General features: G+C 37.6%; 1 protein-coding gene across 8 annotated transcripts in view; it reads left to right on the forward strand.

The window, feature by feature from the left end:
* Positions 1-25,425, forward strand: part of LOC124164372 (basement membrane-specific heparan sulfate proteoglycan core protein-like) — a 1,400,348-nt gene that overhangs the window by 1,180,289 nt on the left and 194,634 nt on the right. For all 8 annotated transcript variants that reach the window (XM_046541669.1, XM_046541671.1, XM_046541670.1 and 5 more), the window contains 5 exons: positions 8,661-8,777; positions 10,114-10,230; positions 11,372-11,482; positions 20,019-20,126; positions 24,106-24,246. In XM_046541669.1, the coding sequence (XP_046397625.1) occupies positions 8,661-8,777; positions 10,114-10,230; positions 11,372-11,482; positions 20,019-20,126; positions 24,106-24,246 (594 nt within the window). The remainder of the gene's footprint in view (positions 1-8,660; positions 8,778-10,113; positions 10,231-11,371; positions 11,483-20,018; positions 20,127-24,105; positions 24,247-25,425) is intronic.

The raw sequence follows: 25,425 nt of genomic DNA on the forward strand, positions 1-25,425 counted from the left end.
AATTCCATGATCAACTGAATCAAATGCTTTTTTAAGGTCGTAAAATACACCTGTAACAGAGCTCTGGTTGTCAAGTTCAGATATCGCTACATGAATGAACTCAGCCAAGGCAGTTTCAGTAGACCTATTTCTCATGAAACCAAATTGAGATTTTGAGAGGATGTCAAATTTTGTTAAGAATGATAACAATCTGTTGAAGATAACTTTTTCAAAAACTTAAGAAAACACTGAAAGGACTGAGATCGGTCGGTAATTATTTATATCTTGGGATCATCATTCTTAAAAATAGTAATAACCTTAGCCACTTTTAATTTATCAGGAAAAATTCCCAGAGAGAGAGACTCGTTAACTAAATATGTTAATGGGGGTATTATTGCCATTTTTACATTTCCTTTCCACAGAGAACCTGGAATGATATCAATGCCAGAGGAGCGTTTCCTACTTATTTTAACAAGTATATTATTAATTTCCTTCTCGTCAGTGGGGTAAAGAAAAATAGAGTGGGCTAAATATCCCTTGGAGCGAACAGTGTTGGCAGGATACTTGGATTGGTTATAGGGAGTGAGTAGATTATTATTGAAATTCAGAAAGTTAACATTGAACAGGTCAGCTATAGCAGTTTTTTCTGATATTATTGAACCTTCATGAAGAACAGCACTAATATTAGATGAAGAAGTTTTAGAACTACTACTGTTTTTAATAATATTCCAGGCAGCTTTGCATGGGTTAGTAGCAGAACTAATGATTTACATATTGAATTTTCTTTTTGTCTCATCAATCAAAATTCTATGTTCACTTTTTAGAGTTTTGCAAACTCTTTCAATTGACTGAGAGCCACTTGATTTTAATTCATTAAAAACCTGCCTTAAATGAGTAGATGAGGCTGTGATTTCATTGGAAACCCACTTCTTCTTTGAGTTGGAACAAGTCCTCACAGCTGTTAGAGGAAATGATGTATCAAAGCAATACAAAACAGTAGATAAAAGGTTATCAAATTTAGTATTGAAATCATCCCCGCCATGCACTGATTCCCAGGACTGCTGCTGCAGTAAACATTGAAAGTATGCTTGGGATGATGGTGAGAACGATCGTTTATGATGAGCATTGGGGTGCTTAGGGTTTGAGCAACATTGAGTATTCATCTCAATCATTTGGGCTTTGTGGTCAGAAAAGTGTGTATCTATGATAAGACTTTCAGTTGAAGGCATATCTAAGACAATGTTATCAATGGTTGTGGATGAAGATTGAGTTACCCGAGGAGGACAAAACACAGCAGGGACAAAATTGAATGATCTTAGCGAATCAAGTAACATCCTCAACTGGGTAGATTTCAAGCTGAAATCAACATTGAAGTCCCCACGGAGAATTGTGTTCTTAGCATTCTTTACAAAGATTGGAATAACATTATTTAACAGATCCAAAAAAATAGAAAAATCACCACTAGGAGATCGATAAACACATACAATTGCGATGGCAGTGCCACCAAAGTCAATTAGGATTCCACAACATTCAAAGTCACGCTCAATACTTGGATTAATAAATCGAATGTTTCGTACACTAATAATTTGTTTAACAAGAATCAATGCACCACCATTTTTGCAAAGAGTTCGACAATAGGAGGAGCAAATATTAAACCCCTCGATTTTGAAAGTACTTAACTCATCGTAGTTTAACCAGTGCTCAGAAATGCAGACAACATCAGGTTCATGTTCACTCAAAAATAATTCCAGTACATTAATTTTGTGCCGTAAGCACTGAATGTTTAGGTGTAACACCTTCACTTTAGTTTTAACAGTATTAGGTTCACTTATAGCACTGCGCGAAGCAGATAAGGGAACATGACCATTTGGGGTAGCTAGTCACAGAGGGTTTACTGATACTATTTTTGTTTTGGCACGAGTGCATACTCCGTTTTGTTGAGGCGCTGATTCAACTACTTCTGCAGGTTTATGTTGATCACCATTGATATTGATATCACCTTTAATTTCGCTTGACGGAGCACTTTTAGGCATAAAAAATTTAGTAACTACGGCTCCTAGAGGCCACTTCTGTAAGTTCCTCAGATTATTGCACTGGGTATAATTGATACCAATCTTAAATGCAGCATAGGCACTTTTTCCTTTCTACTCTTACACACGACTCGCATGTCAAGTTAAATTTATTTTTAACATGAGAAACGACTCGTTCGCACGTAGTTTCGGGATCCAAGCGGCCGACATACATTTACCTTACGATCTTAGCTGCTCAAAGTCCACTGGAATCATCCTCACAAGCTGCCCCTTCGCCGATGACACGAAAATTTCTTCGTTTCCGTTTCTTATTCTGGTAAACTGTGAAACCATCTTTCACCTGCCCGTCAGGTTTCTTTTTCGTCTCCAATTGCGTCGTAGATTCCATTTTCGACGACGCCGCAGGATTTTTTGGATCTCGTTTAGATCGCGAAGCAGTTGAAGCATCCAGGTTGGCTGAAGTATCAACACTAACACTTACAATCTTGCTGATATGAGCATCAGACTTCAAGGCGTTGACGTAGTCTTGCGTCTTGGGTTCATCCACATCGGCTGCATCGCGGTTGTTTTTAATGGAATTAATCTGTTTCTTTAATAGCTCAATATCGGCCGCCATATTTGCTAGCGAAAACTTAAAGCATGGCACGAACGAGCATCAAGAAGGGCTTTCAATGATAAATCATTTAAGCCAGTACATTTTGCGTGAAAAATACGCATACAATACTCGCAAGAGATATACTTTTCACGTATATTTATCAATTTATCGTAAGGAGCCACACTAAGGTTTGCATACTCCTGCCGCCATGATGCCAATCTCCAATGTATGTATGGAGATATGTAGGTATTCACTTGTAGTCTTAACCTTATGATGCTTGCTAGGGATAGTCGGATCTGAAACCTCGGATCCCAATATCCACAGATAATGCCCTTCACCTTATACTCTAGCTCCAAATTCATCGAAGAAATTGAATTTGAATCTGAAATTTTAAATTAATGCTTTCGTGAATGCAACATCTCATAAGAGGGAGTAGAAAGAGTTCCGATCCTCTCTTCACATATGCCGTTGCTCTATGATGCTTGTCTTACGCACAAAAGATTTTTTTTAAAAGCTCTTGAGTATTAACAACAATCGGGGGAATCTCAGCACCGTAGGATTATAACCATGTCGTAGATTTTATGGAACCACACTCGGCCCTCCATCAGCCAATGCCTCTGCCATTTTGTTTTTCTTTCAGAGACCTCACCGACCATAAAGCACTTGCCTCAAAGGAAAATATCAAGTAACACGGGAACAATGGAAACTTGTTTCATCCCTACCCCATCTCACCAACTGACCTTTTGTGGTTCTACGTGGTTCTATTCGCTCTGTTTTTGGAGGCCAAATGCTAGTTGAGTCACCTACTGAGCTCGAAGATATCTCGATAGCTTTCAGCAATTGTATGACACGCAAGAGGTTCAAAAAAGAATGAGACCTAACGCGACGCATACCTGACAGCATTAATTTTTTTAAGCTCTAATTTATTGACCCAAAGATTTATAGTCACAACAAGGCTACTAATATTCAACATAATCCAAACAGGACCATTTTGAAAGAAACAAGCGTAGCATGAGTGCATTCAAACAAGGGGAGATGGACTGGCACCAAATTCGAAATTTGAAATTTTTTAGTGCTGGCATCTCTGAAAGTTCATAAATCGAATGTGCGTAGGAAGAGATATCAAATCAGACGTGCGTACATCAAATTTACGAGCTGTTATGAGTCTGTCACCATGATTCCCTAGGAATGAAGCTTATTATATGACATTGTGCGTATGGTGAAGAAAGAACCATAAATGACACTCTAGGTCACAGTACACAAGGAGAACTTAAACGTGGCACGATTATTAAAACTTAGTGTAGTGAATATCCACCTAAATGCCATTGCTTATGTGTGGGACTTCGTAATAAAGTTCATTTTGTAACCGCTGGGACCGGGACTGAGGTTCGTAATTTCGTAAAAATGAAAATTTCGTAGTAACATTTCTTTTCCTATAGCTTGGATAGGCCTTTACGTCGGGACCAACGGTTTGCTTTGTAAAAACGAGAACTTCGTAATAAAGGTGTTCATATTAACGAGAGTCTACTGTATTCTGTAACGATTGCAAATAATCTCTACTGGTGTTGCCTTTTCCTTTGATTCACTGAAAGTATTTCTTCATATCGGTTTAAAATTACCATCAACAATGTCTGCTATGATGTTAAAACATTCATGCATCGATGTGACAAATCCATGTTGTGAAACGCAATGTCAGCTCACTTTCTGTCTTCCAGTTGGTCTGAGTTTAGACTGATTTTTGAGTTTGGTTGGTAAATCTCTTGAGTGTCATTATTCTCTCCTATGAACAGAATATTTTATGGATGTGTATGTGCAGTGCAGCAATATTTGAAATGACAAAGTTTAACAGAATTGCTATAACACTCCCTGGAGTATTATAAGTATCTATAACCATTGATCTGAATATTGGATCATATTGTACAATGAATCGTCTGCTATAATGGTACAAAACAAATTTTAGGCATGAGCTAAAATTAATATCCAACCCCATGACTGGTTGCTTTGGTAAATCAGTCATATTTGTCAATCTTACAGTAATTATTTTTCACTGAGTTATATTGAAAAATATTGAAAACATTGGTTTTAGTTATTCAAGGAGGAAGAAGTGCAAGCTGTCCGGTATTTAAAATATTATAAAATGCTTAAATTATTTTTAACAGTTCAGTGTTCATCGGGTGAATTTCTCTGCCTGGATCGCCGAGCATGTGTTCTGAACAGTAAACGATGTGATAGGAGAGTAGACTGCCCTGATGGGTCTGACGAATCTGGCTGCGATTACCCTGGTTTGTGAACATTCATAAGTACCTCTGAGAAAAATATTGTTGTGTTATTGTCCTTGTTGTTAGTTACAAAACTGTCTTGTATAAATAATCCCCAGCCAACACAGGGGATGTGGAAGTTTGATAGTATCAGCATCACGTAGCTCTGCTTAAGTCCACTGGGAGCACTGCAGACAGTCATTCTGGTGCCAATCAGTATTGGAAAATTTGGCTGTTGAATCCTTCCTTCTCTCCTTATCTTAGCGATCTTTGATCACATGCCATTATCCCCTGAGTACTTGAGTGTGAACTGCCACTAGATCCTACCATCTGGGATAGTAATATCCCATATTGCAGGTGGCTACCCTTGTACCCCACAGTTGGATCTTGGGATTTTTGAATGGCATGCACCCTGTGCTGACTGGGTAGTTACAATGCTTGATGGACTTTGGAAAATTAATCATTCCTTTGCTGCCATTTTAATTGAAAGTATTTGATAATGGTCCTTTGTGACCCTAGATTAGTCCTTACCTTAATTTTTAAGTAATAGACAGTCCTAGTATCTTCTGGTGTTTTTTCAGCTGTGGTAAACTTATGAAAATATATTTTGACAGGAAAGTGCACTTCAGACGAATATCTATGCCCAGATGGCAGGACGTGTCTTCGATACTCTCAGTTCTGTAATGGGGTGTCTGACTGCCCAGACGGTTGGGATGAATACAGCTGCACCACTGGTCAGTTTGGTTCTGGAGTAGTGATGGGCTGCTCGTGAGTGACTGACATGCGTGAATGAGATCACCAATTGATGAGCGGGATCACTCGCACACAACCTTTTAGGTGACCCATTTGTGACTGAAGTCGTTCATCTATTATCTGCGACCAATGTTGGTCTTCACTCACTCAAGCCCAAAGTCTATGGTTGTTCATTCAGGATCAAAGTCTGTGGTTGGTTACTTGCATCCAAAGTCAGTGTCAGTTGTTCCTGATTGAGAAAATATATGTCTATCGCTCACAGCCGAAAAGAGTTTCTCAATGATGAAATTCCCCATCTAATGTGATGCTTTGGACAGTTGTGGTTTTTTCAGTTATGATATTCAGTGACTTATAATGGATTTCCAATCAGAATGTAAATGGGAAAATATGTACAGGCATAGATGCGTAAGAAGTAATTGACATTGGTCGTGACTAACATGGGTTGTGATTGATGAAGTTAGTGGTCGACGATCGACCATTCGCGATTGACTCACTCAAGTGAGTGGTGAATATGTAGTGATTAGTGTCACTGTAACGACCAACTCAGCCCATCACTAGTCATGGGTTTAGTTCATAGATTATGTATGTGGCGTCTCCTCTCTGCTTCCTTAATTTACTCCGATCATTTCTTATGTGGGTGCTCTCTTTCTAGACTCCAATTTGATCCCATACAAGGCTTCATAAATGTACATTTGCTATGTTATGGTTATCAAGCAGGGTTCATACCAATCAGGGAAATTAAAATTGGGACTGAAAGTTAGGGAAATCAGATTCTGGTCAGTGATAATTTTCAAAGGGGCAGCAGAAAGGTGAAAATAGTTGCTGAACATTGAATCTGCAGAGTACTGCTATGTTCGAATGGTGAAGTGGGAATTTTTGTTTTGTTTCCACTCGGAGAGAAGTAGGCGAAGATGAGGTTGCACTCACTCAAGGCTCACTCACTGCTGACCTGAAAGCCAACTGAGGGCTAAACAAAGCAAGTGGGAAGGTTGAGGCAATAAGTGCAAGCGATGACCAGATTTCTGTAACATTGGTAAGCTGAGGATAAGCTCTGCTTTTCTGATGTATTATGTGATTATTATAAATCTCAGGTCTTTAAGGAAAAACTGCTTAGATTTTAGATTTTGATTGCAACATGTTGTCGTCCTGGGATGAAATAAATTTTACTTGACGAGAACCATGCTGCATTTTTTGCATGCAATTCATATAAATGGGTGCTTTTAAAATGATATTAAGTCGGGGAAATGAAAAATTCTCATTGAAAATCAGGGAAATTGAAATGGAAAGTTAGTGTATGAATCTTATCAAAAGAATGTTTTAATTATGTAAAATGGAAGACATGGTGTAGGAGTGATTTGCAAGCCTCTAACAGGTAACGCTGACATACTTAGGAATTTCTGACGGAAAGGAAAGAGGTGCCGTGGTGTAACAGTTTTCAAGTTAAGAGTTGGAATGGATTTATTTTACTTGTTGCATGCTAATGTTTCGATTAATCATGTATGTCTTATAATCACTCTTATATCTTTGGATACAATTTGTTCTGCACACTACTCATTTATGCACTTAACTTTCCTCATCCTCTGTTCTGCTTTCTGAATATCATTGTGGTTTGGTGTCCATAGAGTATAAGTGCATGAGATCCTGAATTGATGCATGAGATCTTGAATTGATGCATGAATAAAATCTATCCCAAACATTTTCTGATAGATATGAGCTATTTTATTACCTGAATGTCTGCTAGTCCTTATATATCAGTGGAGCAATGATTACGTATCTGTTATGGCACTAACACTTTGTTTGATTACTATCCTCATATCAGTTTTTAGGGTGTCCTCTAACCTTTCTACTTGACAAGGTTGTATAAATGTAAGTGTAATTTTCTGTAAAAGTGATACTTAGGGTATGCCTTTTAAGTGATGAGAATGAATTCATTTAAAGAAATTTTTGTAATTCTTACAAAGCTCAAAGGTCTCCAAAATATGCTCTTTCAACAACAGTGCACTTCTGCAGTCAAGTTTTCCACGCTTTGTACACTTCCTGTGAGTGAACAACCGAAATATCCATCTGATTACGATTATGAATTTGACTGCATCAAGCGTCTCATGTTGGCATCCTTTGTGGGTGGTTTTCACTTTGGGGAAGAGAAAAAGTTTACTGGGGTAAGATCGGGGCTGAAGAGAGGCTGGCGAATTATTACTATGCCATTTTTTGCCAGGAGCTAAGTAGCAATGAACCCTGGATGCTGTCAAAGTGGGCTACATGCATGATCTAAAGGATTCTTCTGTTGTTCATTTCCAAAAAGGGGTACGAAGCATGAAAAACTCGCTTGCAGAAGTGTGTTGATGCTGAAGGGACGTACATTGGAGACAACCTGAGTTTGTAGTGATAACACGACTGATTCTTTAAGTGAATTTATTCTCATTACTCAAAATTTGTATGCTGTGTAATTGTTTTATGCTGAGTAATTCAATGAGAAAAACTTTATGTGAAAAATTATAACTTCATATTCACACTTGGCGCTAGTGCACTTCACTGGGTTCAATTCCTGGTCTTAAGATAATGAATTCTAATGGGAAATATTGCCCAAGGATTTTATAGACAGTGAGGTTGAGTTTTATCGCTAGTCTTGAATGCTTCTCAGAACGCCTTGATCTTAACTTAACCTGTCTATAGAAGTGATTTGGTTTGATTTTTATATTTAACTCATTTAAATATTATAATAATTTTGTTGTTCTCTGATTTCTAATTCTGACGCCTTTATCTGCCCTGTCAAATTGCTTTAATGAGTTTTGAAATTTTCAGTTATAAAGTAGTGGCAAGTAGTTTACTCACCTGACAAATTTTTGCTTTTGTATTTTCTCCCAAGGAAATTATGATTTAACTTTTTAACTTGAGGAACCTGATATGTTATGACTGTTATATTTTGTTTTATCTTAATATTTTTATCATTTTCTATGTTGTATTTTACACCCAGACAAATAGTTAAAATCTTATACCCATCAAGAAAGTCACTAATTTATTTGATTTTTTTCATTACCTTATCAGGTCGATGTTCGTCGAATGAGTTCTTATGTGCCGACCAGAGGACTTGTGTTTCAGAGTACAAACGCTGTGATAGAATTAGAGATTGCCCTGATGGATCAGACGAATCTAACTGTGCTGGTTTGTTTTTTTTTTTAATATCATTTTATGTGTTATTTCTAAAGTCATCACTTGCTAGGGATGGCTATGAAATTTGACAATTTGAATGCTGTAATTTTTCTTTGGTTAAGGAGTCAAATAGAAAAATCATAATTAAATAATTTTGTGATCCGACGTGTTCCATTATAATCCACTTTTATTCAAATGCAAATTGTGAGGAGCTGCTAATTGGCTGAAATGAAATTTAAAAGTGCACCTCCTCGAGGCAATGGAAATTGTAATTGATACCTTGGAAACGACAGGCTAAGACATGATCTCCTCCTTGGTGGTGGTTGCCTAGCAAGCCTTTAAAACAGTTTCAAAGGTATTAGTAATTATAAAATTCGAAGAATCAAGCGAGTGGAATTGATTCATAATGAAACACTGACTTGCAATTTTCCACAAAAATAAAATTTAATTCGACTCGAGTTTCGATGTTACTACATCATTTTCAAGGTACAACTGAGAGAGGAGAAATGGGGTGGAAAGTGCTCAAGGAGGTGGCTGGAATGGGTAGAAGTGCAAGGCGTGGGGGGGGGAGGGGAGAGTGGAAAAACCAGAGGAGGTAAAAAGGTTGGAAATTGAAGGGTTTTTTCCAGGGTTAACAAACTTTGAACATAGAAATGAAAGCATTTGAATACACGTGGCGGTCTTCTTATCTTCGGGTGTTGTTTCCACCATTTACCGATGGCCCTCGGAAACAACACCCGAATATAAGAAGACCGCCACGTGTATTCAAATGCTTTCATTTCTATGTTCGAAGTTTGTTAACCCTGGAAAAAACCCTTCAATTTCCAACCTTTTTACCTCCTCTGGTTTTTCCACTCTCCCCTCCTTGCCTTGCACTTCTACCCATTCCAGCCACCTCCTTGAGCACTTTCCACCCCATTTCTCCTCTCTCAGTTGTACCTTGAAAATGATGTAGTAACATCGAAACTCGAGTCGAATTAAATTTTATTTTTGTGGAAAATTGCAAGTTAGTATTAGTAATTCTTGAGTTCATGGTTTGTTGAGGAGCAAAATATTGTTTGTTGAACTTTGTACCAATGGTCTTTGGATTTAGGATTAAGAATGCTAACCAATTGACTAATCAACTAGTAATAGGAGGAGGGCAGTTACAATGGGTATGCTTACTGTACTGTTTAAAAACAGTAGTGACTATGATTGGAAGATGTTTTGGACCGAAACATGTTTGATGACCGTTAATATTCTCCTCCTGCAACAAGCAGAAAAGTATCCCATTCAAATCACAATGTTTGTCTAGTCCTGTTTCAAGTCTCATTGGATTCACTTTGATGTGATATTTTTTGTCCTTTAGGTCGGTGCCAAGCCAATGAGTTACTTTGCCCAGATCAACGGACATGCTTTCCAGAGTATAAAGTCTGTGATAAGGTTCGCGATTGTCCTGATGGATGGGACGAATCCACCTGTCCAGGTAGATTTCTATTTTTATATTTATTGCCAGTTTTTTTTGACGTAAGTTTTTTGCCAATATTATGATTGAGAAGAACTCAAGTATTTAATAATTGGTGTACATTATAAGATGGATAATCTGGAATGCCCTGGTTCACAATCATTCCAGTTAAAAGATATTTTACATATCTATGGATTGCTTTACTCTGTGTTGGCAACCCTGCAATACAGAAGGCAATTTTTCTGTGAGAGTGCTGTGGTCTCATCGAGTCTGAACTATGAGAATGTAAATGTAATTGCAAATGAGGGGACATGCAATGATGAAAATGAACTTGTTAAAACTAAATTTATTTTCCAAAATGCATGTTTCCAAGGTTTATCACTTTCTAAATGGCAAAATGGGGAACTTAACCTTGGTAATGACCCTTGTTAATGGAAAGAAATAGCTTTTAATGAAATAGTTAGAGCAGGGTATCAATATTTTGCAGGCCCATGTTGCAAATCAAGATTGTCAGTCAGAATTACACTTCCACCACTTACATGGCTGTATTTTTGTCAGTATAACTATATTGTACGATGGTATTGCATGGCAAAAATTGAACCCCGGACCACAGGGCCTTTGTGATGCATTAGTGATTTTTTGCTCCCTAACAATGGGGTTTATTTGGATGACTTTCCTCAGGTATCTCATTTCTTCAATCTCCAATCTTGGTTTGTCTACAAGTTGTAAAATGAATTTACTGAAAACTGCTGAAAATGAGCCAACTGTTTTCTGAAATTGGCTTCTCTGTAAACATTTAGTATCACCATTCCAAAATTTCTCTAGTGTTACAGCCCTGCGGCTAAGTGTCAGAAATGCTAGCAATTCGACCAGGACGTTCAATGGTGGGTAACATTGTTCAGGAATGCAAAGTTATGTTTCTCTTAAGGTAACACGCCATCTGAGTTGTTGCTTGTGAGTTCTTGCTCTTTTACTGTAAAACCTCACGTATGAAACTTCCTCTCTTATGAAACTTTTTTGGCTCTTCGCTGAAAGTTTCATAAGTGAGGTTCTACTGTGTGTCATTGGAACTGCTTTATGGTGTATAAATGTACCCAAGGACTTTTGCAGTGATGAAAAGGGTTGAATCGGGCATTAATTTGTAATTGAAACACTTTTGCAGAGACTTGCTCCTCGGACGAATTCACATGCCGTGACGGATCATGCATAGATAGCCGCAGACGATGTGATCGGCGAAGAGACTGCCGTGACGGGTCTGATGAGTTTGGCTGTGGTGAGTGGGAGAAAATTTTCTGCTTCTATATGTTTTTTTGGTAGCACTTCCTACACTTCTGTTTGTCTATGTAAAAAATCTAACCTTTCCAAGATAAATGTCATTAATTCTAGAATTGTGTGTGTGATTTTTGCTTTCTTATTTGTGTAATAATTGCCTGCATAAAAAAGTTATGAGTATTTGTAAGTAAATGCAGTTGAAGTGATCTCAATGATATTTATGAAGCTATAATTACCATAGATGATCTTATGCAATTCGATGAAATCTTAGTAGTGATATTTTTCTTATTGAAGGCAGTGTGTGTTACTGAAGCAGGTAATGCATCTACGGACAATATTACTCTGTGATGTGTACAAAAATTCTGCAATTTTATCTCTCAAAATGTTGTAAAATTTGATTTCTTCATGTTCATTATCCATATTAACACATTCAATGCGGGCACAATTTTCATTAAAGTCTTCAAGTACGGCCGTAAAAATAAGGAAGAATAATAGAGGGAGGTTTCCAGGCCATAACTTCCGTACAAATACTGCGTTTTACAAAAAGGGAAGCTTGCTGACATGATTGGAAGACTCGGAAGTGGATAATAGTCACATACAATGACGGAGAAAGGGCTTCCGTCCCGACCGACAGAGGACGTCACTTGACGTGCTCCGTACCTCGGCTTGGACGGGACCACGTCAATTGACGTGCTCTGCGCTGAATGTGTTAAAATGTGCAGTATTTTGATTCATTGGCATGCATCACTATAGCTTGTCACAAATGAGATGACCAATAATTTATGGCATAGAAGTTCTTTATCTTTAGAAGGTCTAATGTTGTTATCATCTTTAAATGTCCTTTCCTGACAGTAACAGCTTTATTAATACATGTGTGTGCCAATACTACTGTGCATGATTTTGGAGACTTGAGGTTGCCTATCCTTAACCATTGCATTTATGTAAAGCATCTGAAGAAATACAGTAGACTCTCGTTAATATGAACAATGTTATTACAAAGTCCTCGTTATTACGAAGCAATTCGTTGGTCCCAACGAAAAGGCTTATCCAGTCTATAGTAAAAGGAACATTATTACGAAATTACTGGTCTCAGCAGTATCAGTCCCGGTCTCGGCAGTATCAGTCCTGGTCTCGGCAGTTACAAAATGAACCTAATTACGAAGTTTTCATCATTGATCTACTTTTAAGTTCTCTTCATGTACTGTGCCCAAGAGCGTCAATTTTGGTTCTTTCTTCAGTGGGAGATACTTCAATTGCATGCAACATCATATAATAAGCTTCATTCCTGAGGAATTATGCTGACCCACTCATTAATGCTCGTAAATTGGACGTACAGTTAGTCCTCTTCCTAAGCACATTGGATTTATGAACTTTCAGAGGTACGAACATTCGAAAAATTCAAGCGCACCCAAAATTTCATATTTGGCCCCTTTGGAATTTGCCGATGTGACACGACATGGTGTAGAGGAACTCACACTTTGGGCATAATCTGGACAAAGTATCATTTATTCCGGTGTGAAGTCAGGAACTGTTTAGCGTTTCCCCCATTCTTTCTTCCCACAGGAAGCGATTTCTTTTGTCTACAGCTACGTTGCAAGCTAGATCAGTTCATCACAATCGTGAGTTAATACACGATTGTGATGCAATGTTGCATTCTGAAGGATAACTGCTCTCCTCAATGCCTTGTATAGGTTTATCAATGTATGAACATTGTCTCGGAACGCATCTTCTTCGTATATCGAGGACTTGCGCATAATCTAATTGCATATGCAATACACTTAACTTTGAATATTATAAGTGTGGGAGATTGAAGAGACAAGAAATTTTGACTGAGTACATTTTTTGTCTTTCAATGATTCCCAAAAGAAACGTTCATATGAACTTCATTATTAGGAACCTCAGGTTTTTCAGTCCTTCGTAATAATGAGAGTCTACTGTACTGTGTTTTTCTAACTTTTATTTTATTCCACACGAGGATAAATATATGCATTGCTGAGGACAATAGTCTGGAACAAAATCTCTGAAATGGAAAATCCTAAATCCTTAATTTGTTGCTCAATTTTGGTTTTGATTTGAGTGCAGAAATTGCTTTGGAGATTTTTCTTAATTTGGTTACACCCATTTGTAATATTAGATTTTATGAGAAATGTCTTGACCTGTTAAAATATTCCTTGAGTTCAAAATTATACAGATGAATTTTCCAAACCCATGATAATACTTGAGGTTTACGAAGCACAGAGAATGGAACTATGAGAGTTATAGGCTATGAAATTAATGGTGTTAAGCATATGCAGAGTGTTTCAGGACGAGTCCACAATACTTCAGCAGGTGGTAGGGGAGACAGTTTTAAGCATATTTTGCCCTATAAACATGCGTTCGCAACTCCTTAGTTGCTTTGGCAATGCAAAATGTTTTCAGGATGGACTTTTCAGTCACCATGAAAATGGTTTGTCTTGGGTATCCAGTGTTTTTGACATTTTATTGAACACTCTGAATTTTTGAGGACATGAAATGATTAAGGCTAGACGAAAATGTGCCTATGAAATTGTCTAAGGAGTTGCGACCCTAGTAGGTTGGAAATACACTGTAGGGGGCAGCACTGGTTGCGAGTGTTGAGCACAGTGTGGCAGGAATGGGGGTGCTTGGGTAGGATAGCCACGCCTACTTTGACATTCGTAATCCCATAAGAGTCAGTGCTAACTATTTGGTGAAATATTTGGTCGTGATCGTTGTTACGATAAAATCGCAAATGAATACAGTAAACATTTTTTTCTATCACTACGGGAAGGCTTAGTGAAAATATGACTACCAATATCTTTTCCCAAGTAAAAATAATAGTTAATCACCACGGTTCTGCTGTGCAACTAGCTTAGCCGAAAATAGCATTTTACAAGTGTAAAATATTCATTCCTCTGCACTTGTACTGGTAGTTAAGATTACAGCCAATGGAAATCTCCCGATAGCAAACCGGTCGCAATAATAGCACAAAAGTATGTTCACGACGATACATTATCACCAAGATATGACTATAGGGACAGTTTAATATACAGAGTAGTATGACGAGCGATCGGAAAACTCCGACGACAATCAAGAAGTAATTGTTACATTTTCATTTCATAAATCAGAGGCGATATAAGGAATAGAATACTTGATTATTTACTAGTGATGGGTCGATTGCAAAATTTTAACGATTTCGATTCCGATTCTGACATTTCGATTCCAATTCTACCGATACCGATTCCATCGATGCTGACGCCATAGGCTCCAAGAAAAATATCACTCATAACTACAAGAGAGAGCCCTGAGTATAGTTGTATTCACAGTTATAATAGGGATTATATACTAAGTATATGAATCATGTAATATTTGGCCCTTTCAAATTCTCAAGCAGAAAAACCAATTATTCTACATGCTCAGCCAGCAGGTTTTGATGTCTCCATGTTACAGTAATACTGCCTGCAGAAATTTGCCTTTTGCTACACACTTGTGTGACTGGGCAAGTACTTTCCTACCAAAATTGCCAGATTTCAGAAACTGGAATTTTTATTAAAAACTATATCATCGATCTTTATGGATTTTGAATCTTCATGGAATTCAAGTGGACGAAGCGAACGAACTTTAGAACTTAGCTTTAGTTTTGTCGCGCAAAGAAAATTATATTTTTCTCACGCCGTTTAGTCAACCTTAAAAACTCGTTTTTTAAATTCAAGAAAGAAGCTAAACGCAACAAAATAATGTCGCATCGGATGGACATAGTTATAAAAAAAGGCTAGAAGATGCCTTGTGATGTGAAAACTCCCCTTTCCGCGTGACTCACCTCGGCGAAAGTGGAAAGGGAAAAGGGTATCGGTTGTTGCCTCTCGAGGAAACAGTTTATTTTCCTTTCTCTTAAGCATGCCGACTTAATCTCTTCACTTTACTTCAGTACCCGAGCCATATTTCTTATGCGTGGGATGGTTCCGAAAAATATCCAATCCTTAGTATTTTCACACGAGTAATGCGTTAAATGGTCAAGTCGATCTATACATAACCCTTTTTAACACCCTCTCAGTTTAGTGTTTCAAGTCAATGAAGACGATTATTCGTGCTTTAAATGACGATTTTCAAGACTAAAGTTTTTAAAAACTTGAAAAATCGGCCTCAGTTACCACGCCCCAGAGTTCCGCGGTGAGTAGCTCAGCCTTGACGCGCGATTGAAAAATCGCTCTTATTTCCTTCGTCGCAAATGTTTTTTTCCAAGATTTCTACTTAGTACTCTTTAGAAATCTCTACTTTATACTGTGGTTAAAATTTTCCGAGTTATATTTTTCGTAAACGAAAGATAATGTCTACTTTATGTCAAATTTCAAGTGAAAAACGGGTCGGGCCGGGTCGGAAAACGATCGGCCGCCGTGGCTGGCGTAAAGTTATTCGGCGCCCACTTTGACAACTATAGAGTGTTGTAGAGTGTACAGCAAGCTTAAACTTCCAGGCCAAGGCATTATAATGACTTATCGGCTTTAAAAACTGTATTACTACATGAGTTTCATGATAGCGCTTCCTGTTGGCAGATTGCTGGACCTACTAGCCTCGAAAGCCTGTAACCGTAACTTACTGGACTCGACATTTGTAATGTTACTCGAAACGCTAGAGTCGAGTACTACTGACTCGACTCGAGCTTTCAAGTACTCGCACATCCCTAGAATATAATGTGTTTTATTATTATGATTACGCAGTGCGAAAATTCAAATGACTGTTGGAAACGCGGTCGTACATAAATTTGTGGTTTGAAGTACCACTGGAATCGGAATCAATTTTTCACCTTGGCAAGTACTCATTTTCGATTCCAGTTCTTGGTCGAGAATCGAGGGATCGAACCGACCCATCACACTGCACACGTTTGAGAGTAAGTAAGTTCGAAAACTGTCAAACCAAGATGGCGGCATTCTGACCACGCTTATAACTCGAGTACAGCACCTCCAGATATTTACTACCTCCTTGTTTGCTGCCCCATGTTTCTGGACAAAAAATACTTTCAATTGTCTCCCATACCAGCTCCTGGAGTATTGCACATTTCTCCTTGAAAGTATTTAATATTTCTCATTCAATAATTGTGTACATATCACTATGTAAATTTTCATTACATTACAAGTTGTACTTATGGTAACAGTTAATGATGCATTTATAGAAATATGTTTCAAGCTCATGCTAATTACCCTGCATTGTTATAATATCTGCTAGCTTACTTAACTTTTAACTAAAGTTTTTGCGCTAAAAATTAACGTGCTTGGGCTCCATGCATAAGAGGTGATGCTGCTTTGTAATTTGCAGGAGAGCAGGGAAACTGCTTACCTAATGAATTCATGTGTGGTGATGGACTGTGTATTGACATCAAACATCGATGTGACAGTTTGTACGACTGTCGAGACTTCTCCGATGAGCAGAACTGTCTCGGTTAGACTCCCTTTGTTTAGTGATAATGTCACATTGCTGTTGTTCTCTTCTTCATGCTCATCATTGGTGTTTTTTTTGTTTCCTGTAGCTTTAATAGTGAATTGATTTTGTAATTTGCTCATATGAATTTTATTCTCGTAGCAGTGGTTGCTGAGGAGGCTTTTACAAAATGGCCCAAATGCAAGGTGTGTATTTCTAGTAATGAGAATAAATACATTTAAAGAAATCTGTGAAAGATGTCTCTACAAAACTCAAGTAGTCTCCTAAGTGTGCACCTTCTGCATCAGTACGATTCCGCAGGCAAATTTTCCACGCTTCCTACACTCTTTGGAAGTGAATAACCAAAATAGAATCCTTCAGAGCTGAAGTGCAAGCTGATTGGACAGCATCCAGGGTTGGTGTCCTTTGAGGGCAAATTTGATTCTGTGGAAGAGAAAAATGTCTGTTGGGGCAAGATCAGGGCTGTAGGGAGGCTGGGAAACCAAACATTTTATTTCCAGGTGCTGAGTAACCATGAGCCCTGTTTATGCTGTCAAATCAGCTTGCATGCGCTCTCTCAAAGCAGTTTCCAGTGTTCACATCCAGGGAGCTTAAGAAGCCTGGAGAAATCAATTAGGCAAATGTGTTAATGCAGAAGAAGCATTCTTTGGAGACTCATACAGTTGTGTAGCAATGTCACTGATAAATTTCTTTAAAAGAATCGGTTCTCATTACTTAGAATACATACCTTTTACATCAGCATAATGTTTTTTGCTTGATTGTATTTCAAACTTATGATCCTGCTTTTTTGTAATGACAGCATGTAATCCATTCTTTTCATGATTATTTACCTGCTTGCTGAAAGATTACCCCATGTAAGGAATTGCAATGCTGCAATAACTTTTTTTTAATCCATGCATTATCCATAAATTTCAACCTCTGAAATACAAAAATGATACTCAAGACATCATATCACCACAGTTTATGCATAATTCCACACATTTCCATTTAATTAATTTTCCAAGGTGGGGGGGTTTGGCCAGATGGCAGACAGTGGCAAACGAGATTATTAATGATAAAAAATTTACTTCATCGCCATCAAAAAAAGTGTCTTTTGCCGAGAGATAACTTCATTCTGTGTATTAGGTTATAACCTCATCTCATACTTCTGTCACTCTCATCATAGGGGATGTGGTGTTGCCATATATTTTAAGCCTGACATTGAAATCTCTGGCATAAACTTCAGTCAGTGCTTGGAAAAGGACTTTGAAAGTTGCTTAGCTAAATTAACTGTGAGATCAGTTACCTATGCTATTTACTGTATATATCGTTCTCCTTGTGGTAATGTTAACAATTTCATTCATGGACTAAATGATGCAATCCTTTTTCCTCCCTCTAAAAGTGCCGACCATCTAATTTTGTGTGGTGACTTAAATGTAGATATTATGACTGACTCCCATTACAGGTCTGATCTTAGTAACTTGTTTGATAATCACGGCTTCATGATCATAAATGATTCACTTACTAGAATAATTAAATCTTCCTCAACATTAATTGTCCTACTTATCTCCAACATACCCTCCTCGAACTTAGTTTGCAATACCCGATCCACCTTTCTGTCCGACCATCGTGCACTCCATTTTTCACTGAAATCTTGCAGCATCCATTCTTATAAAACCCCTCCCACTGTCTGTAAAAGAACTTTTGATGCTGACTCCATTCTTAATTTTGTAGACTCAATATCACTTAAAAATTGGGGTGATGTTTATGCAACTAATAACACAGATGATAAGTTTAATATGTTTGTCAACACGTTCATAGTGCATTTCATTGCTACTTTCCCTCAGAAAACTTATCGTTGTCGTCCAGAGGGTATTTTTATTTTATTTTTATTTTAAAGAAATACAACCACATACAGCATATACTTGCGATTTTATAGTGGCCAGGGTATGTTGGGATGCGCAGTAAACATGGCAGGAATTTCAAAAAATTGCAGATAAATGTTCGAAAGTCTGAATTTAGTGTACGAAATTATCATTTCCATAGTGTACGAAAGTCAAGTAGAAGGTGTCAATTTGATATGAACAAAAGTGTGAATTGTACAAAAGTGGAGGACCGCCTGTATTGGAATTGAGTTGAGTTGTTTCTTTGCCGGACTTCTCAAGTCTCAATTACCTATATCCATGATATTTTTCATTCAAGAGTGTCTTCTTCTGTGGTTCATGGTTGGAGCTAACAAATTGGGGAAGATGAAGAGTGCACGAGGAAGATAAATACGATACAGCACATTCCAAAATTTCTCGTTAATTTTCAATCGTTGATTTGGACATGTTCTGTGCTATGTTTTTACTTCTATGAATGCCTCAGTTGACGTTAGGGTACTAGAAGGTGACACTAAAGTGCTCGTGGTGGTGAATGTTTTTCTTATGTATTCCATAAAGTGGCCTTTATAATCATTTCATCTCCTTGAATCCAAAGATTTAATGTCCAGCTTCATGGTCTTGTTATTGCAAACTGCTACTTTAAAAAGCTTAAAAACTAATTATGTAGTACATTCAGCAATATTTGATGTAACTCAGGGCAAGCATCTGTTATTCCCGCTGAAATTCTATACTTTTCCACAAATGATGAATTAAAAAACTTGGGTGGTCTCTGCCTCAAGATGTCTAGCCTATGTAGAGTTCACCAAAGTTTTGTCATTTTACCATAATGTAAAATCTGCACAATAATGGAATGTGTTTTCTTCGTTTACCCCAAGCATGTTTAGAAAAGTAGGGAATATCAGCATGAATCGGAATTCTGTGATTCCTTATTTCCGTTTGTGAGCATTTCCACCTTGTGTCTAGGTTTCACAGTTGTCTGAAATGGTAATTGAAGTTCAATATTCCTCTGATAATGGACACTGCACTCTATTTTCTCATCTGCTTTGATTGCCTAAATGATGGCCATTGGTGGTTGGTTGCTTACTTCTAGTTCCCTCTGGTCTTTGGTTGGGTTTTAGCAAATAGCTATGGTTCACTTGCATATTACCTAATTCTATCACTGTAATTTATGCTGAAAATGTAAAATGCTTCTCTCTTTTGTTAGTTGTAGAGTAGATATGATTTGTTTTATTAATTAATTAGATTGCCGGAGTAATGAGTTCAGGTGTGCCTCAGGAGACTGTATTCCTCTGCAATACCGTTGCAACAGGCGCTATGATTGTGCCGATGGGAGTGATGAACGAGACTGTCGTACGTATTTTAGGATTTATGTACCTTCGTAGCATAATGGTAATATCAGAGGTGGTCAATAAAAGAGGCCTACAATGTTTTGTAATGTTAATGCTTAAAAATGAAATGCTGTCTCTAACGTTATCATTTCCATTTTCTCAAGTTAGTTTTTTCATTAAAATGTGAGTTTCTAACTTTGGATCTCTTAAAGAAATAACTTAGTTATCATCTATCCTGGACACATTAAGTGCTCACTTTGGGTGAACAAATGAATATTTAAAAAACTGGATAATTCAGCACTCATGATATTGGAAAGCAATATACAACAAATTAAAATTTTTAATGATTGACCACAAAATTGATTAAGTGTGCACAATACTTTGAATCTCAGTGTCAAGTTATTAACATTTCATAATAAGATGTGATTATAGCATCAAGTGCATAGATAAATGAAGTGGTTCATTAATGAAATTTGGTGGCATGTAGTCTAGTGAGTGGAGTGCTAGGCTGCTGGATTAGGGGTCCTGGGTTCAAAGCCTTTGCACTCTCCTAATCAAAATCCTCAAATTGTGAGGTGGTCCAATGGAGCGGAAATGCCCCCCCCCACATGGAAGTCATAAGCCTTTAGCTTAGTTTGTAGTGAGCTCTACCCAAACAAACATTTGGATTGAATCACTTACTGAGTGAGTTGGTTAAAAATTGCTGCAAACTCAAATCTGCCAATACTTGAATAATCATAGCTGCCTATTATTTTAGAGAATAAATACAATACTGAACAAGAATCATTCTGCATTGTTCCTATGAAGCACTAATTTCATTGTCAACCTGTTTTACTGCTGCCTCTGATAGAAGTCAACATTGATATGTGCTACCTTGCGCATTGTCATGCTTGAAATTGGCCATTTATTTCTATATTCAAATGCTAAGTATCTGCAATGTAAACTTTAGTTTAACCCTTCAGCTGCAAGAAATGTATATGTATGGGCACAGCGTGACTGTGAGAAAATGGTACTGGTACGTTCTCCTTCTCTGCGTCCCAGACCCTTCATATCTTCAATGCCCAAATTCTTTCTAACTACATATTTGCCTTCCTTGCTTGTTGGTGCTCACACCCTGTTCCCTTGAGTAAGTTATCCTCGGAATGTGCTCTGGGGGAACAGAAGAGTAATTTCCAATGGCTGTTGCGATCGGGATCACGTCACAGGTATGACACAAATCACTGTGTTGGAATGGAAGGATAGGCAGCAGGGGCCAACCCCATCCTCTCACCTAGAAACCCATCACTCGTTCCTTATCGAGAGGAAACTTTGTTGAGGGGGCCTCGCTAAGGTTGCCTCCATTCACATACCTCTCCTCCATTATCCAGTTGCACTCCCTCACTCACAGCCCCGTACTTGCAGCCCTCACTCCTTGGGCTCAACTCAATGCTTGGGCTGACTAATGGCATCCAGGACTAGTGGACCAGTCTCCAAATACAAGATTTCCTTCTCAACACTGTTCTTCACGTGAACTAAATTTTGAGTGATGGTAAACAATGGACAGCACGGGTAATGGTAGACTCTCGTTATTATGAACAACCTTATTTTGAAGTTCTCGTTATTACCAAGCATTATTGTTGGTCCTGTTGAAATAGCCTATCCAATCAATGCTGAAAGAAACATTATTATAAACTTTTCGTTATCATTAAATTACAAACTCAGTCCGGTCCCACCGGCTACAAAAAGAACTTTAATATGAAGTTCCTTGAATAAGCTACGGACTTTAGGTGGATTTACTCTACTCTTCATTATAACCATTGTGTCATGTTTAAGTTCTCTTCGTGCACTGTGAGCAAGAGCATCAATCACGGTTCTTTCTTCAGTAGGGTATACTTCAGTGTGCTCGTAACATCATAAGATTAGCTTCATTCCTGTGGAATCATGGTGACTCACTCATTACTGCTCGTAAATTGGACTTAAAGTAAGTCCTCTTCTTACGAATGTACGATTAACGTACTTTCAGAGATACGAAAATTGGAAAAGTTCAATTGTGCCCAAAATTTCAAATTTGGCACCTTTCTAGTTGACGTTCGTAAGAAACGTTCATACGAACTTTGTTATTATGAACTTCTGATTTTTCAGTCCTGTGAACTTGGTAATAACGAATCCACTGTGGATGGGTGGAGGAGGACGTAAGACATGGGAGGTAGGGACAGTTAACGTTTGAAGGTGGGTGTGGGGGAATGTACAAATGACTCCCCCATTTGTGTTAGGGGGGGGGGGGGGGGTGAGTAGAATGGAAAATTAATGGTGTCTGTTGGTGCATAATACGATTTTAATTGTAATGAAGAGAAAAAAGACTCTGGAGGTATAATGTGAGATTCCAAACAGTTTTAACCTGTGTGGGTATATGCATATCTACCAATTTTCTTGGTGTTAGATTCTACATGCATACATATCAGAAAATTATGAACATACTTCATATAGTGTATGTTTTTTGGTGATTTTGGCCAATAAAGAAATTTCACCAGATTATCCAAAATTCCACCAATCCTACCCTAGGGGTGGGTTACTTCCCATGGGCCCTCAGGAAGAGGATCAAGGGTGTTTGAAAGTCTTTTACCCACTCTGCCCCTCCTCTTAAGCTCTGGCCTCCCTCCTTGGCAAAGTTTGCTGCGCAGAGCAGAAGACTTGCAACCTAACTGTGTACTTCAGCTGAAGGGTTAGCCATCTCCACATTTTTGCAGTAACTTTGACCAATTGAATTACTTTCCTTGAACAAGCGACTGAATGTAGTCTTGACTTAGTTAATCTTAGCAGACATCTATTACTGTTTTCGAATATTTCAAAACCTTGTCTTTTTCTCTAAAATGATAGCTCATTACTCCTCTCTTTTAGAGTATTTGGCTTCCTCATCCTGGCTAGCTTTTATTTATGAGGCATCTACACTTTATTTTGTATTATTTTTTTGTGGAATCAAATATGCAATCTGTATTGCCATTTGCTTGTTTTCGATGTCTTATGGCACCTTTAATGTCTTTATCATTAATATCGTTGATAATCCAGGCATCATAATTGACCTTTCAATCCATCTTTAAATACTTAAAATTATTGGTTTCATAGAATGATCAGGCCTTTAAAAATAATATTGCTTGTTTGGCATTAAAATGCATTACGTGTTTTCCAAGTGAAAGTTGGCCTGTAATTGTACCTACTACCATGCAGTAAGCCTCTCTTTGCGATTATTTATTTTGATAGCATTGTTTTCTTATCTGTATTGTGTAATTATGTATTATTTTTAATATTTTCAATCCATTCTATTCCTCCTGGATTACCAAAGATCCTTTATTTCTTTTACTCCTATTGCAAAGTGGATTTTATATGGACTTAGTTGTATTAACTTAAAATGTATTGCAATTTTTTTGCTGATAATTAAAGGGTAGGCAAAGCTGTTTTCTCATTATTCAAGCAAATTTTTGCACCTGCTCTATCAAGCATGCATTTTCAAAGTATAACCAGACTGGTGCTTGAAATGAGTCTGTAGCTGTTTTGCTTTGCTGTAATAGCATTATCTGCTTAGCAATGCATGTTCTTTTTATTTGAGTTGATTAATATCTCAGAAATAAAATATTTGATGTCATATAAGATTTCATTCAGATTGTGTCCTTTTTTTCAAAAGCAGATTAAATTGTAACATGTGGTGAAACATTGCTGGAAAATATGTACATATGTATGGAATACCTCATAAAATTCTCATTGTATTTATTTTATAAAAAAAAAAAACTTTCCAGTCTTCTAAGGAATCTCTATTTTGGAAAGAGATGTTGTGTAGTTTTTCATTCAGAGGATCTTTCCATTCATAGTTATTTTAAAGATTTGTGAAGAAAACTTAAGCTGAAAGAAAAGGATTTAATTCCTAATGTAAACAAAAATATCATTTTCATAAAGATTTCACGTGCCAATATTTATAAATTGATCTTACGTTGTTTAACAGATGCTTTTTCTCCCCTTTGCGCAACCAGAACCCACTACCACTCCTCCGGCACCAGTGAGGTGCGGCTCGAGGGAATATCTGTGCCGGCCAACTGGACAGTGCCTGTCCATAAACACTCGCTGCGATGGTAAAACCGATTGTCCCGACTATACAGATGAGTCCAATTGTGGTAAGCCTCTCTCACTCCTCCACTTCCAAGGGCGTTTGTAGTCACTCCACTTTACAAGGTGGATTTTTATTCAAACTGGAACAGCATTCCATCAGTTCAATTTTGGATTAGGTTGAAATTTTGTTGAAAAACTTGATCGCTGTAAAGTCAAAATGTTAGTTAACTGCACATTTCTAATGAATATAAAAAAAATATGAGCTAATGATTAATCAACCAGTAAAATGCTCATTTGGTGTTATTATCAGGAGATCTAGACATAATTTTTTGCTTTTATTCATTTTATACCTATGTTTATTAATGGTATGGCTCTAGCGTCATCAGAAGGTTGGTTGAGCTCACTCTTCAAGTATCAAGACTCATCAAGTAGAGGATGACTGTCCTGTGTCAATGCCAATAAATGGTACTTGTGGACTGTATGTCCTGGAGAATATTTGCCTCTGAAGTCAAATCAGCATGAAGGAAATGTCTGGCAAATATAAAGGGGGATTGACAGTCAGGGAAAAATTCTACAAGCACAGCAAAAAGACAATATTCTTGGTTGAATTTGGGAAGGATTGTCACGTTAGTTTGGAGGTGGGTGTGTTGTTGCCATTGTGGTTGGGCATCATGGGCTAGCACAAACTTGGCACTTCTTGGCTTTATTTCACACAATACTTCTCTCTGGTGCAGAAAGACTTAATCCGTGAACTTATTGTAGTAAGAAGGAAAGCTGCGTAAATTGTCAAAAACTGCTGAGAGATTAGTTTGGGAGCCACCTTATCTTCTTCTCTTCTCATTGTAAAGAGCTGGTACCCTATCACATCTATAGCCTCTCTCCTATTGGAGGGCTGGATGTAGGTGTAAACCTTGTTGCATATTGATTTTTTTTAATGTCGTTGATATAGAGTCATGCATTGTCATTGATATAGAGTCGGAGAAATTTGAAAAATTTGGAATGGAAATCAGGAAAAAGTCTAAGAAATTGAAAATGGAAAGTTGTTATGAACTTTGCAAATGCTTTTGAATTCCATCTCCAAAAATACTAAGCACACTGTTCTCGTGTGATGTCTCAAAACCTGTAATGCTTTTCCCACATCTGAAGTGATTACCATTAGCAAAGGGTAGAAAAATGAGTTGATACTTTGGTGACTTTGGATGTAATGATGGCTGTGAATTACATGATAAAATAGTGTGGAGGCC

This window comes from Ischnura elegans, chromosome 8, assembly GCF_921293095.1.
Source record: "Ischnura elegans chromosome 8, ioIscEleg1.1, whole genome shotgun sequence".
Lineage (NCBI taxonomy): Eukaryota > Metazoa > Arthropoda > Insecta > Odonata > Coenagrionidae > Ischnura > Ischnura elegans.